The sequence below is a fragment of the Nymphalis io genome, chromosome 27, assembly GCF_905147045.1.
Source record: "Nymphalis io chromosome 27, ilAglIoxx1.1, whole genome shotgun sequence".
Lineage (NCBI taxonomy): Eukaryota > Metazoa > Arthropoda > Insecta > Lepidoptera > Nymphalidae > Nymphalis > Nymphalis io.
This window is the reverse complement of record NC_065914.1, coordinates 3,287,387-3,301,519: the sequence shown is the minus strand read 5'-3', so window position 1 is coordinate 3,301,519 and position 14,133 is coordinate 3,287,387. Positions and strand designations below refer to the sequence as shown.

General features: G+C 36.6%; 1 protein-coding gene across 1 annotated transcript in view; it reads left to right on the top strand.

The window, feature by feature from the left end:
- Positions 1-904: 904 nt before the first annotated feature.
- Positions 905-14,133, top strand: part of LOC126778735 (isocitrate dehydrogenase [NAD] subunit gamma, mitochondrial-like) — a 28,467-nt gene continuing 15,238 nt past the window's right edge. Inside the window, exons 1-2 of the mRNA XM_050502357.1 lie at positions 905-1,050; positions 1,842-2,042. Coding sequence (XP_050358314.1) covers positions 924-1,050; positions 1,842-2,042 — 328 coding nt within the window. The 5' untranslated portion in view covers positions 905-923. The remainder of the gene's footprint in view (positions 1,051-1,841; positions 2,043-14,133) is intronic.

Here is a 14,133-nt window from a genome sequence, read left to right as displayed (position 1 = left end):
AAAGATACGTCGGAGGGGATATTATTATTATATAACATCTCAGTTCCTAAGTTTAGTGACACATTAAAATTGTAAGGATTGGTTAATATCTCTTACAGCAGGCAATGTCCATGGGCGTTGGTGATGTCTCACCATCAGCTGATCCATTTACGTGCCTACCATTTTTTGTTTACGTTGTACTATTTGCCTTTACTAAATAAACGTTTCTTGTTTCTCAATTATTCAGATAACGACAGTTCACAAGGCGAATATAATGAAGCTCTCTGATGGCCTGTTCCTAGAAACCTCGCGTTGGCTCGCACAGGAGTACCCAGAGATTGAACACAACGACATGATTATCGACAACTGTTGTATGCAACTTGTTGCTAGGTAAGATTATAAAATAATATATAATACATTTAGCATACAGAAGTGAAACCGATTTTATAAAAACCTCGAATTGGTCTTTTTAAATATTGATATAAATAACTCACTAAATTACTTCGAACACATTCAACAAATCACAAGTCGCGCCAATAATGAATTAATTACCTCACTCTTTTGTCCCCAAACAAAATGGCGGTTTTAAATTAGCGTGCGTTTTTTTAGCGCTGTTGTAGAGATCAACTATTCTTATAACATATATATACATACATATCAGCAGTGAATCTTAACTGAAGGCTGTGGGCTTAATCCGAGCTCCGCTGGGCTTTATCTCCTGCTCATCTGTGAAGGAAAACCTATATGACTCTGATGATATTCTGTCAAATGTGTCACATCCAATAACATGCATTGGATTAGCATAGTGGCATAAGCTCACACACACAACACAGCACAATAATTTCAACTATCCAGCTTTGAAATAGTTGAGGACACATCTCATCCTCATTGTTTTAAAATGATAATAACATACTTTCAAACCTCATCAGTTCGACGTGATTCTCATGACAAACTTGTATGGTTCGATCGTATCGAACGTCGTGTGTGGCCTATTCGGTGGCGCCGGCCTGCTCTCCGGCAGGAACTATGGTGACCACTATGCTGTGTTCGAGCCCGGCACCAGAAACACTGGTGAGTGCGATTTAATTCGAACCCTGATGACGTTTGTCATAATATCTTCTCGGCGTTTTGGAATAAGGAAAGTGCGGTTAACAATATTGATAGCTATAGATCCTTATAATATTATAATCTGTCTTTCCGTATAGTTCAGTACTGTGGGTATTGAAAAGATAGGGTCACTTGATGGTAACCACCACTCATATTGAAGATATTATTGCTGTAAGAAATGTTAACCATTCCATACAACGCCATTGCGCCAACAACCTTGAGATAAGATGTTATGTTTCTTGTGCCTGTTACATAGGCTCACTCACCCTTCAAATTGGAACACAACGATACTAAGTAACGCTGTTTAGCATTAGGTTATCAGATGAATTGGTGGTACTTACCAAGACGGGCTAGACCAATTGCTTTACTGGTGCAGGGCTTTGTGCAAGCTCGTCTGGGTAGGTACCATCCACTCATCAGATATTCTACTACAAAACAGCAGTACTTGTTATTGTTGTGTTCCGGTTTGAAGGGTGAGTGAGCCAGTGTAATTACAGGCACGAGGGGTATAATATCTTAGTTCACAAGGTTGGTGGCGCATTGGCTATGTAAGCGATGGTTGACATTTCTTACAATGCCATTGTCTAAGGGCGTTTGGTGACCACTTACCATCAGGTGACGCATATGCTCGTCCGCCTTCCTATTCTATAAAAAAAAAATCCTAGCATCAAGAAGAGGTGTAGCCACTAAACCACATTAAAGCAGCATGTGACATTAACTAACTTTATTTTTTTTGTTCTTTTGAATCTTTCCAGGCACAGCGATAGCTGGCAAGATTGTCGCGAACCCAATAGCTATGATTAACGCTTCCATCGATATGCTAGAACACCTCGGTCACCACTTCCATGCTGACCTGATAAGACGAGCTGTTAATAAGATAATCAACGTTGACAAGGTCCTCACCTCGGACGTGGGTGGTACAGCCTCATCGACGGAAGTGGTCAACAACATTATGGGTAATATTGGACGTTGCTAAATATTTAATTGGTAATTATCATGATAATTTATATTACATTTGGATTTTAAGTTTTATAAGGAAATGCCCAACGGCTTAACTCTTCGTTCAATGCATAAATCAAATTGGATTATATTCAATAAATTTTATATATAAAAAGTAAATGTTCTAAGATTTCTGAACTGTTATATATAAAAATAATTATATACTAAAAATAATTTATTATCATGATAATTATTATTATTTAATTGGCTGCCCCTGTTTTCTAAATATCCCGTAGCTAGTATTTAGTATCTATCGCAGAAATCAGTTATTATTGATAAAAATAAATTGAGAAGGAACTAATTGTTACATTTCTTTTTAAAATTTTAATTTATAAATGTAAATTTGATTTCAAAGAATGGATTTATAAAAAACAAAATATGTCAATTATGATTTTAAAAATGGAACCAATTTAATGTAAAAACAGATGCACAATTAATTTTAATAACAGTTTCCTGATGATTAAGTAATTTATATAAAACCTTATTTGTTTACAAATAAATGGTATTATCTGTAGTAATTATTTGTTATTGCCAGTACATTGTTGCTATTTTAATTTATCTGTAGTTATATAATATATAAGGTATATTCAGATATGAGTGACATTCGCTAATACCATAGCGATTGTTTAAGCGATATTTCGCTAAATATTGTATTTACAACTAACTCAAATTTACAACTATGGGACGTTTATGAGAGAGACTCAAGGTCGATTTTGACCCCATAGGCTATTGTGTTCAAGGCCTAGCACTAATTTGCCTAGCTATTCAAGGAAACCTGGATTAAAATTACATAAAGAATTGGCAAATGGTCATTTTAGTGAGTCCAACTACAAACTTATGGGATATTTATAACATTTTGGATCACATAATTGAAAAAAAAACATTTGTCAACACTGGCAATTAAATGTGAATACAGATAAGTGTATTTATTTTTATGATGTAATTATTGTTGCCAGTATCATGATTACATATATGAACGCAATCATATTGATTATTGATATGTTAACCGCTTACATCTGAATCGTATCCGAGCGGCTGTCGATTAACATCGCTTATCTGAACCTACCTTTATATTGCCATATTTACACTTCACTAAGACTTTAATTTTTGCTAAATCATATTGAAAAATGGTCTTACAAGTGTAAATAAATGAATTTATAGTATTATTTTAAATTTCAACCAAATAACTAGTTTTTTTTTTAATCTGTAATAATGTTATAGTCGCCAACTGTAGTCTGTCCGATTAGTATTTATTATCTGTCATTGTTGATAGTTTTCGTTATTTAACCATAGATTATATAAAAGCTTTTTAAAGTCGACAAGTAATTGCAGTAGAATTGAAATTGAGATTTTGTTTTTTTTTATTAAATTTTATATTTAATGAATCGGACTCTTTCTAGCGCCGTTTAAATCATTAATGTACTTCATTATACAATGAGTATTAAAATTAGACGAATTTTGTATATATTATCTGTAATTTTAAGTGTGATTTTTTTTCTGTGCAAAAATATGTCGTAACAAAGTTACCCGAGTATTCTGTTAAATATTTAGTTTTAGTTTGTAAACAAATAAATACGAAAAATTAAGACGGTCGTTTTATTATTGTTGACGTATTTTCGTATTATTTCAATAGATTTTTATATAAATTCGATAAGTGTGTATTTGCCATAATTAAGTAAAACATTGGGCGTCTTTCGTGGACTATTGCGTCGCTATCGTTAAGCTTAGAGTATATAATTGCACGCGTTCTTTTTACAAGCTTTTTTTTAATTTCACTTGTTAATATGTGTGGCTCATGCCTAACTAAATTTTAAGCTAGTTCCAGACAAGCTATTGGACGTAACCTTCCAAACACTTTTGTTACTTTTAATATCTTTTACATATATATTTAAAAATCGTTTGAAATAAACGAAAAGCTATAAGCGAGTTATAACCGCTTCTGTAGTTATATATTTTTTTTTGTTAGAATTGTTTTTAATTGTATAAGACTTGATAAAATAGTCGATTGTAAATAAATATAATAAATAGTGTGATGGTAAGTGTTCACCTCTTAAGTTATATTGGCAATATTGGTAGCACCAAATGACTGCCTCGTTGATACAGTGGCTAGATATGCCGCAGACCCAGGTTAAGCTGATAAAAAGTTACTGGACTTTATGTCAAAAAATCTCAGTAGCAGCCCGGAGTCTAGAAGTTGGAATTGTGTACACTCCCGTGCCTCGGAAAGCACGTAAAGCCGTTGGATCTGCGCCTGAACTCTTTCCGGTCGTGTCGGCTTATCGTCCCATCGGATTATGAGAGTGAGAGAATAGAGAGTGCACCTGTGTTTGTGCACACACTTGTGTCCTATAATAAGTTTCGCTCAGTTGGCTAATCTCTCTTAAGATCAATAAGAAAGTGTATTATGTGTTCCAGGAGCCGTTTAGTAAAGGACCGTTTGAAACTGCGATATACGGCAGTGTAGCGTCAGAAGAACAATGATAAAAAATTATATATTTTTTTGAAACTTATATTTGCTATTCGTTGATGTTCATACAGGACTTTATAACCTCTATTACACTTCTGAATAGGGTCAGTATTTTTTTGTGGGATTGGTATGCGTTTTTAGAACAGGATCCTAAATAACGCTTAAAAATTTTCAACTGGAATTAAAAAAAAGTCCTATGTCAACCACATGACATTAAATAAAATTTTTACTAGATTAAGACTTAGCAGCTTTGTGCAAACCCGTATGGGTAGGTGCCAAGTAGCAATAATTATTGTTATTGTGTTACAAGTTCAAGTATGAGTGAGCCAGTGTAACTACGTACACAAGGGACATAACATCTTAGTTACCAACGCTGCGCATTTGCGACTTAAAGAAAGGTTATTGTTTCTTACAGTGCCAATATCTATATGGCGGTGGTGACCACTTACCATCAGGTGGCAATTATACCTACCTACTTCAAACACACTCGCTTACAAGTAATTCTGTTAAATAATGCAATGGCTTTTCCGATTCAAAGCTACACCTTTTTGGCCCTTTCATGTATTTAGTTTTGATGTGTGAAGAGTTCGAGCGTTAGATGACGTCCGCGTAAGTTTTCGAGCGTCAGATGACGTCAGTGTAAGATGTGTGATGTGCGTGAGATCGGTACACAAGGTCGCGTGTTTACACATAAATTTTCGTGTACCTTGTCACTCCTACCATTTTATTTATTTCTGTAGATAAAGTAAACCCCAGCTTATTAAGATCAAATTAAACACGATTTTCCCCAATTTAAAGATGGTGACATAAATTCTTAAGTTAAACTAGTAATAGTTTTAATTAAAGTACTTTTTTTCTATTTCCAGCCAACATTATACCCGTCGCTAAAGAAAGGGAAGCTATAGTATTATAAGCTATAAATTTTGAATTTTTAAAAAAATTTATCTGTTTTTGTTAAATGTATGGAAAATATTTAAATTATTTTAATTTACTTTAGTTTTAATGAAAGTTGGTGGTTAATATACCATATATTAACAACTTCTTAGAAAATTAATATAATTATATATAGACAATTTGGTACTTCTATATACGTATATTGACTATAATCAAAAAAGAAAAAAGAAAAATAGTATATGTAGTATATCCGTTGTCTGGTTTCCATAGTACAATCTCCACGCTTATTTTGGAATCAGATGGCCGTGTGTGAAAATTGTCCCAGGATTTTATTATTATTATTATTATTATTATTATTATATAAATCTTTATAGAGCTATTCTGGATGGAGAAATTCGTAACTCACCGCAGAATATCGTGAAATGTCAGGTATACGACATCCTGTTATAATAATAATAAATTAAGTTATCCCTGTTAAAAGGGAAATATAAAAAATAGATTTAAAAAAAATTATAACATTTAATTAAGCGTGTCCTACACGAGTGACGTACGTAGTGTCTTTTAAAAGAATAGTGTAGCTCTGTATTCGGTTATTATATAATTACGTATTTGTAGTCGTTCTTATGTAATAGTGTTTTATTATATTATGTATTAAATGTTTATCATTCATGTTGTTTTATTTATTTTTATATTATTTATTATATTGGGTTGGTGAAATACATATATGGCAGTGAAATTAGACACATGCAGGTTTCCTCACGATGTTTTCCTTCACCGTCAAGTGCGAGATGAATTATAAACACAAATTAAGCATATGAAAATCAGTGGTGCTTGCCTGGGTTCCAACCCTTGATCATCGGTTAAGATTCTAACCACTGGGCCATCTCGGCGACAAATGTTGACATATCCCTAACAAATAGTTTTTGTCTTACATTACTTTATATTTAACGATCATATATTTTACGATCCAGTGGACATACTTGTGGAAAATTACAATTGAAATCTTTATCAATTAATAAGATTTATTCGCTTATTTGGTCTTGCAAAATCGGGACCAAATACTGTGGATGCCATAAAACAGAGTTTTCACATGACCATGTATCGCAAAGTACCAATTTAAAATAATACAAATAAGTACTTACAAAACATGACAACAACAAAATATATAAACTTAATGACAGCCGACGTCAGTTTAAATAACCCGTACAAGTACAATGGGAGTACTATATAATGTACTATTCTCAACACCGACTGCTTCCATAAGGCGTAACTTCTGTTCTCCATGTCTTCTTTTACGATATAGTTTACAACTCCGTAACACCAAACTAAAACGAATTCCTTCATGTCTACAGATGAAATATCACAATTGTATATTACTTTGTCAGTTTCCGGTAACTTGTTGTGTAGACTCAGAGTGTTCGCGTCGTGGAAGTTCCATTCATTGTTTGTGAAATACGCTAACGCCGACGAAAGGGATCGTACCAAATTGTGTACCTTAAATAACCTGCAAATTAAAAAAAAAAACACATTATCTAAAATCGTTCTCCTAATTGGTATGACGCAATCGCTCCCTTTTTGGTCTAGTGGTTAGCTTTTAAGATTCCAAAAGTATTTCTTGGGTTTTTCTGTCGAGTACTTCGCTTCACTTCTAATAGTTTGGAGTTAGCAGTGTGTACACTCCTGTATATAAATTTTGCTCTGCGTCTAAATGATTTCCGTTCGGATTTGCCGTCCCATCGGCTTATCACTCATAAGCCGATGGCACTTTGCGTACACATGCCTTGCCTTTAATATGTTCTGCTCAGTTGGCTAGTCCCACAAAATTTCCGTGTGGCCGAAATCATTCAAGAAACCATCAACAAGATAGCGTCGAGCGTTTTTCTTTACTTAAAGCAGAATTTCATTGTTTATAGTACGGCACTCTTACAAAAGTAATAGTAATACCTTACTTTTTGTCCAACCAACAAACAGCATCCATCAATTATAGTAGCAGGAATGTAATGTAAAATCAATGTTAATATTAAGTACAGAAACTTGTATGGGGTAACTTTCTCACTCGAGAACCTTTCTGCCCCAGCGACCGTCGGTTCTGCGAGCAATGTGCCCCGCCCACTGCCACTTCAATTTAGCAATTCTTCGGGCTATGTCGGTTACTTTGGTTCGCTTGCGGATTTCATCATTTCTGATTCGATCTCGCAGAGAAACTCCGAGCATAGCCCTTATTCCAGGTTGGGCCAACCCGACCTGGAATTTTTATGGGTAAAAAGTTATTGGGTTTTTCTGTCAGAAAATTCTAAGTAGCAGCCCGGAGTCTGAAAGTTGGAAGTGTATTTGCTCCCGTACCTCGGAAAGCACGTAAAGCCGTTGGTCCTGCACCTGAACTCTTTCCGGTCGTTTCGGATTGCCGTCCTATTGGATCATGAGAGTTAGGAAATAGAGAGTGCGCCTGTGTTTACGCACACACTAGTTCTCCTGCGCAGTTAGCTAATCTCTCTTGAGATTGGCCGCTGGGGCCGAAATCGATGTGGAGGACCTTACGATACAGTACCATTAAATCAAATATAATTCTTTAAAGACATTCTTTAAAAATAAATTAAAACTCTAAATACCTAAAGATTTTCTCGATCATGTGTTTGCCAACAAATCCTGACCCGTCAGTGACAAAGACCACAGCGCTGTCGTAAAACTTCTGCACGGAAGAGTCTTCGCTGGAAATTGCCTTCTTAATTGCGTCATTCGTTGCTCGCGCTTCTTCTTGAATATCTTCGATGCTCCTCATCTTGTCTAAAAAGAATAATATGACAAAACAATTTATTACCCGCGTATAACTTAAAGAAATCACTTATAATATTTGATTATTTACGATATTTTTACGATTTTTTTTTTCATGGCAGTTAGTTTCATGTTAGTATTTATTGGTTTATTTATATAACCGATAGGACAACATACAATTGGCCATGAAAAAAACATCAGTCCCTTAAAATTATTCCGACATACTTAAATTTCTTTCTCTGTGTTTATTTACTTTGACTGCAAACGACACCTTCCCAGGGTATTGTAACCTTTTAAAACTGAAAGTTAAATTTGGGTATTTAAAAAAAAGTACATATTATCAAGTAACCGACTAATTATAAATTTCAAAAAACAATGAGAAAAAATTATATGCGGCGACGAAACGAAATACCTACCTAACCTACAAACTTTAATTTACAAACCGAAAACAAATGCTTAAGTACGAGTGTTTTCAAACCATCTATTAACTACCTGTTGAAATATCTCAAAACTATAAAAAGGTACTAAAAACTGTATGATCTTATCACGATATTTTTCATAAGAATTAATTTCTGTAATACATGAGCCTAGCTCAGAAATCAGGAACTTCATTATAATTTGTAACTTTTAATGTCAATAAAGATTATTTATTATTATTATTATAATAATTAATGCCATGTTTATAAAAACAAAAAAATAAAGCATTATTTTAGAACAAATTGCATACAATACAAAAAGTTTTTTTTTTTTTTTATAGAATAGGAAGGCGGACGAGCATATGGGCCACCTGATGGTAAGTGGTCACCAAACGCCCTTAGACATTGGCATTGTAAGAAATGTCAACCATCGCTTATAGCCAATGCGCCACCAACCTTGGGAACTAAGATTTTATGTCCCTTGATTATAGATTATAGTGAGTCAACCTCAAAAGATAGACACATGCTATCGCGTACTTCTTTTAGAACTTTTTAAGAGGAACAATTTCGTTACACATGATTGTCATGTAACTTTAACCGTTTACACAGCGCGTGCAACGGAAGCTCTCAAAAGGTATAAATTCCCATTTTTGCAACATTTTTCATTGATGTTCCGCTCGTATTGATTGTAGCGTGATGTTATATAACCTAAAACCTTTCTCGATAAATAGGCTATCCAACTGAAAAAAAAAAAACAATTCGAACTAGTAGTTCCTGAGATTAGCGGGATCAAACGAATAAACTCTTCCCCTTTATATACTAGTGTAGATTAGTGTAGACTTATATATACACATTACTGTGTGATAACATCGCAAGACTCGTGTGTTGTGTGTCTATAATTTATCTTTGATTAGTTTGTACTTTGCACACCTTGGGAATGAAACGATCGCCTCCAGTTTATTTTGTATGTTACTTACTAGCTGACCCGTGCCCACTTCGTTGGGCTGTAAACATTTTACTTGTGATCGATTGGCCGAACATTAATAAAATTGTCTCGCGTATTTGATATTTTAAATTATCTCTTAAACTATGCAACCAAAAAAAAACTGCAAAAATGAATTTTATTGAAACAAAATGTCCTTGGTAATAATTTATTTCTAATTAAATTGACGTGTTGTATATGAAAAAACCGTCTAATAGAAATATCACTCAATAGATAACAACACGGTGGCTTTTCCATCAATCAATCAATCAACAGCCAATCATTGTCCACTGCTGAACATAGGCCTCTCCCAAGGTGCGCCAAAGCTCCCTGTCCTCCGCCTTCCGCATCCAGTTGGTGCCCGCCACCTTTTTAAGGTCATCGGTCCACCTGGCTGGAGGGCGCCCTACGCTGCGCTTGCCGATTCGCGGTCTCCACTCTAGGACTCGTCTGCTCCAACGACCATCGGTCCTACGATATACGTGACCAGCCCACTGCCACTTCAGCCTACTAATTTTGCAAGCTTTGTCGGTGACTCCGGTTCTTTTCATTTCTGATCTTATCCTTCAAAGATACTCCGAGCATAGCTCGCTCCATAGCACGCTGAGCGACTTTGAATTTGTGGACTAGTCCCGCAGTTAGTGTCCACGTTTCGGCACCGTATGTCATGGCAGGTAAGACGCATTGGTTGAAGACTTTCGTCTTCAAAAATTGCGGTATAGACGACTTGAGGACTTGACGAAGGTTGCCAAATGCTGCCCATCCCAAGCGAATTCTTCGATCGGCTTCCTTCTCGAAGTTGTTCCTACCGACTTTTATTATCTGTCCTAGGTAGGTATATTCACTAACAACTTCGAGAGGTTTCCCCTCGACGTATATCGTTCCCGGCACGACTTGCCTATTGAACATGACCTTGGTCTTGTCCAAGTTCATACCGAGACCGACACACCGGGAAGACTCGCCTAGGCTACGCAGCATTTCGGTGAGTTGTTCCAGCGACTCTGCTATGATGACGATATCATCGGCAAATCGAAGGTGTGAGATGTACTCGCCGTTTACATTAACTCCATACCCAGTCCAATCCAGCGTCTTGAAAACGTCTTCCAACGCGTTGGTGAACAGTTTCGGGGATATTACACCCCCCTGTCTCACCCCTCTGCGCAGTTGGATCGCCTTCGTCTTACAGTCTTGGATGTGGACAGTCATTGTAGCAGCATTGTACAGACATCTCAGTACCTCGATATATCTCCAGTCGATATGACATCTCTGCAACGAGTCGAGCACTGCCCAGGTTTCGATGGAGTCGAAGGCTTTCTTGTAGTCCACAAATTCCATACACAGCGGCTGATTGTACTCTTCGGTCTTCTGCACAATCTGCCGAACAGTATGGATGTGGTCCACGGTGCTGTAGCCTGATCGAAGACCGGCTTGCTCTGGGGGCTGGAACTCGTCAAGTCGTCTGGCGAGACGGTTCGTGACGACTCTTGAGAACAGCTTATACACGTGACTCAGGAGGGAGATTGGTCTGTAGTTTTTCAAGAGGGTTTTATCACCTTTCTTGAAAAACAGTACCACCACACTCCCACTCCACGTTTCCGGGGTCTTGCCATGTTGGATGACGGAATTAAAGAGTCTTGCTAGCTCTTTCAGGACCGGAGTCCCGCCTGCCGTAAGCAACTCTGTTGTGATTCCGTCATCTCCCGGAGCTTTGTTGTTTTAAGCTGTTCTAGAGCCGCCCTAATCTCGCCTTGGTCAACGACCGGGAGCTCCTCGGAGTAATGGCGCATAAGAGGGGCGCGCTGGTCATCAATACTGATTCCCACGGGTTTATCCGATCTTGAAGAGAACAACTGCCCATAAAACCTCTCTACTTCTCCGACAATCTCAGGCCTAGAGGTAACGACCCCACCATTTTCAGTTTTAAGTTTTGTCAGACGCGGCCTCCCAAACTTGCGAGCGAACACTTTCGATCCCCGATTTTGCTCAATCGCAGCCTTGATGGCACGGGTATTGGAGCATCGGAGATCGCGTCGCGTCAGCGTTTTTGTTGTTCGGTTTAAGGCCTTATATGACAAAAACGATGGTAGTTCTCGTCGTTTTCTCATGAGCTCGAGTGTCTCAGCAGAGAGTTTTGGTGCGTTGTCTCTTCTCTGTGGCGGAAAACACTTGCGGGATGTGTTTTGCAATATTTTGACCAGCGTGTCGGTTTTCTCATCAATGCTGCTTACGGTTTCCAACGCAGTGAATTGATTTTGAAGTTCCATTTGGAACTTTTCGGAGCCTTGAGCAGTTTGGAGCATGGTAGGTCGGAGAGTAGACCTCGTCTTTCTCGATCTTTCGGCTTTGAAGTCGATATTTAGAGTGCCTCGAACCAAGCGGTGATCACTTCCGGTATTAAACCTGTTGATCACTGAAACATCTCTAAATATGTGCCTTTTATTCGAAATGATAAAGTCTATCTCGTTCCTTGTCACGTTATCGGGGCTTCGCCAGGTCCACCTCTTCTGAAGCTTCTTTTGAAAAAAAGAATTCATCAAAAAGAGCCCCTGCGCTTCGAGAAAGTTTACCAGCATTTGCCCCCTGTGATTTCTGCAGCCCAAGCCGTAAGGTCCGACTTTCGATTCACCGCTGTCTTGTACTCCCACTTTAGCATTAAAGACGAGCAAAAAGATGTCGAACTTGATTCACGAAATTAGTAGAAACTAGAATGCGACAGACGTTAACAATAAACCGAATATATTTTTGCCTCCTTTTATATCGATATAGTTCAAGGCAAGTTTAAATTTAATTATGAAAACAATGTTCCGTGAGATTTAAAATAGACCAAAACACAATACAATATATACGAGTATATAAATATCGGAATCAGTAAAAGTATTTATTTAAGTAGGCTTTTATCAGAAATAAAATTTGTCATTTTCCATGATTATATCAATGTTAAAACTCGGAGAAGATTCGACAACAAATTTCGTAGTTACTAATTTTCATCATCATATTGTATCCTATATGAAAATTACAGTACAGTACAGTAACAGCCTGTGAGTGTCTTTCTGCTGAGCTAAGGCCTCTCCTTTTCTAGAAGGTTATTCCACCACACTTGTCCAATGCGGGTTGGTGGAATACACCATTATCAGTGAAAATTAATGAATATATGTTCTTAGAGAATTTGCAATAAAATAGTAGATGAAATGTATAGAGTGCCTCCACTGTCTCACTTCGCTGAAGAAGACCGAGGTTGAGGCCAACCATATACGCAAGGCGCATACGCAAACTATTCAGTGACGCTCGAGTTCCACACCGCACTCCGCTGCCCCCCACACTTCATGGGCGACACGCAATAGGCGTTTTTCAAGCGAGAAAAAAGTACTTCTATTGGTTAAATTTCTTTCGGATCATCTATCTGACTTTTGAAAGATTATATATATATAATAGTTTTAGAATTTTTTCTGGTTCTCTTTTAAGTTGAGACGATTATTTCAACACAAGGAAGTAGAGGGTAGCGGGGGAGAGGGGGCATGAAGTGACTGTATAGGAGAGCGACACGCCGTTTGCCGTCACGGCTTACGAGTCGGTCTTGCCTCCCAAGTGCGCCAATTATATAAAACAAACTATTTGACTTATTGCTAGTAACGGAACGCTAACTATAATAAATATGTTAACGGAAGTTTTTATAGGTATGTAATGAAAATCTAGTTTTATTAAATACTGTATGCTTTGAAATGACATTGGGTCGTATTTCTATTTTCATCCGATTTTAATTTAAATATTTTATGTGCAATTCAAATGAGCATTATGTACACTAACATTCTAGACTTAAAGGTTTTTCGTCACAATTTAATTTCACGCTTGTTTTGCTATTATTTTATAACATTGATATAATAGTACTTATGTTTAATTTTATGCAATCACAAAGAAATATATATAAATACAAAAATTAATATTAATTTAGGTATCGTGCTAGGGAATCAAATTAGTAACTAGTGAGTTTGTTGTCAGTTCTTCTCGGAATTTTAATATTAATATAATCTTGGAAAATGACGAATTTAAGTTTTAATAAAATCCTTTTTTAATATATATTTCCGATATTATTTGTAGTTATTTAGTTTAGTCGACCAAACGATATCGAACTCAATTCTCGAATCTAGATTATGACTGAAAGTGACGTTGATTGCAATAAATCAAATATGCCTTACCTTTTATATAAATAAAGTTTATGATTAACATTTAAGATAATGTTCCGTGTGATTTTTTTTATAGAATAGGAAGGCAGACGAGCATATGGGCCACCTGATGGTAAGTGGTCACCAACGCCCATAGACATTGGCGTTGTAAGAAACGTTAACCATCGCTTACATCACCAATGCGATACCAACCTTGTGAACTAAGATGTTATGTCCCTTGTGCCTGTAATTACACTGGCTCACTACCCCTTCAAACCGGAACACAACAATACCAAGTACTGCTGTTTAGTACAAAACATATTATAGTGTTGTGTTGACAATGACATATTTTTTTAT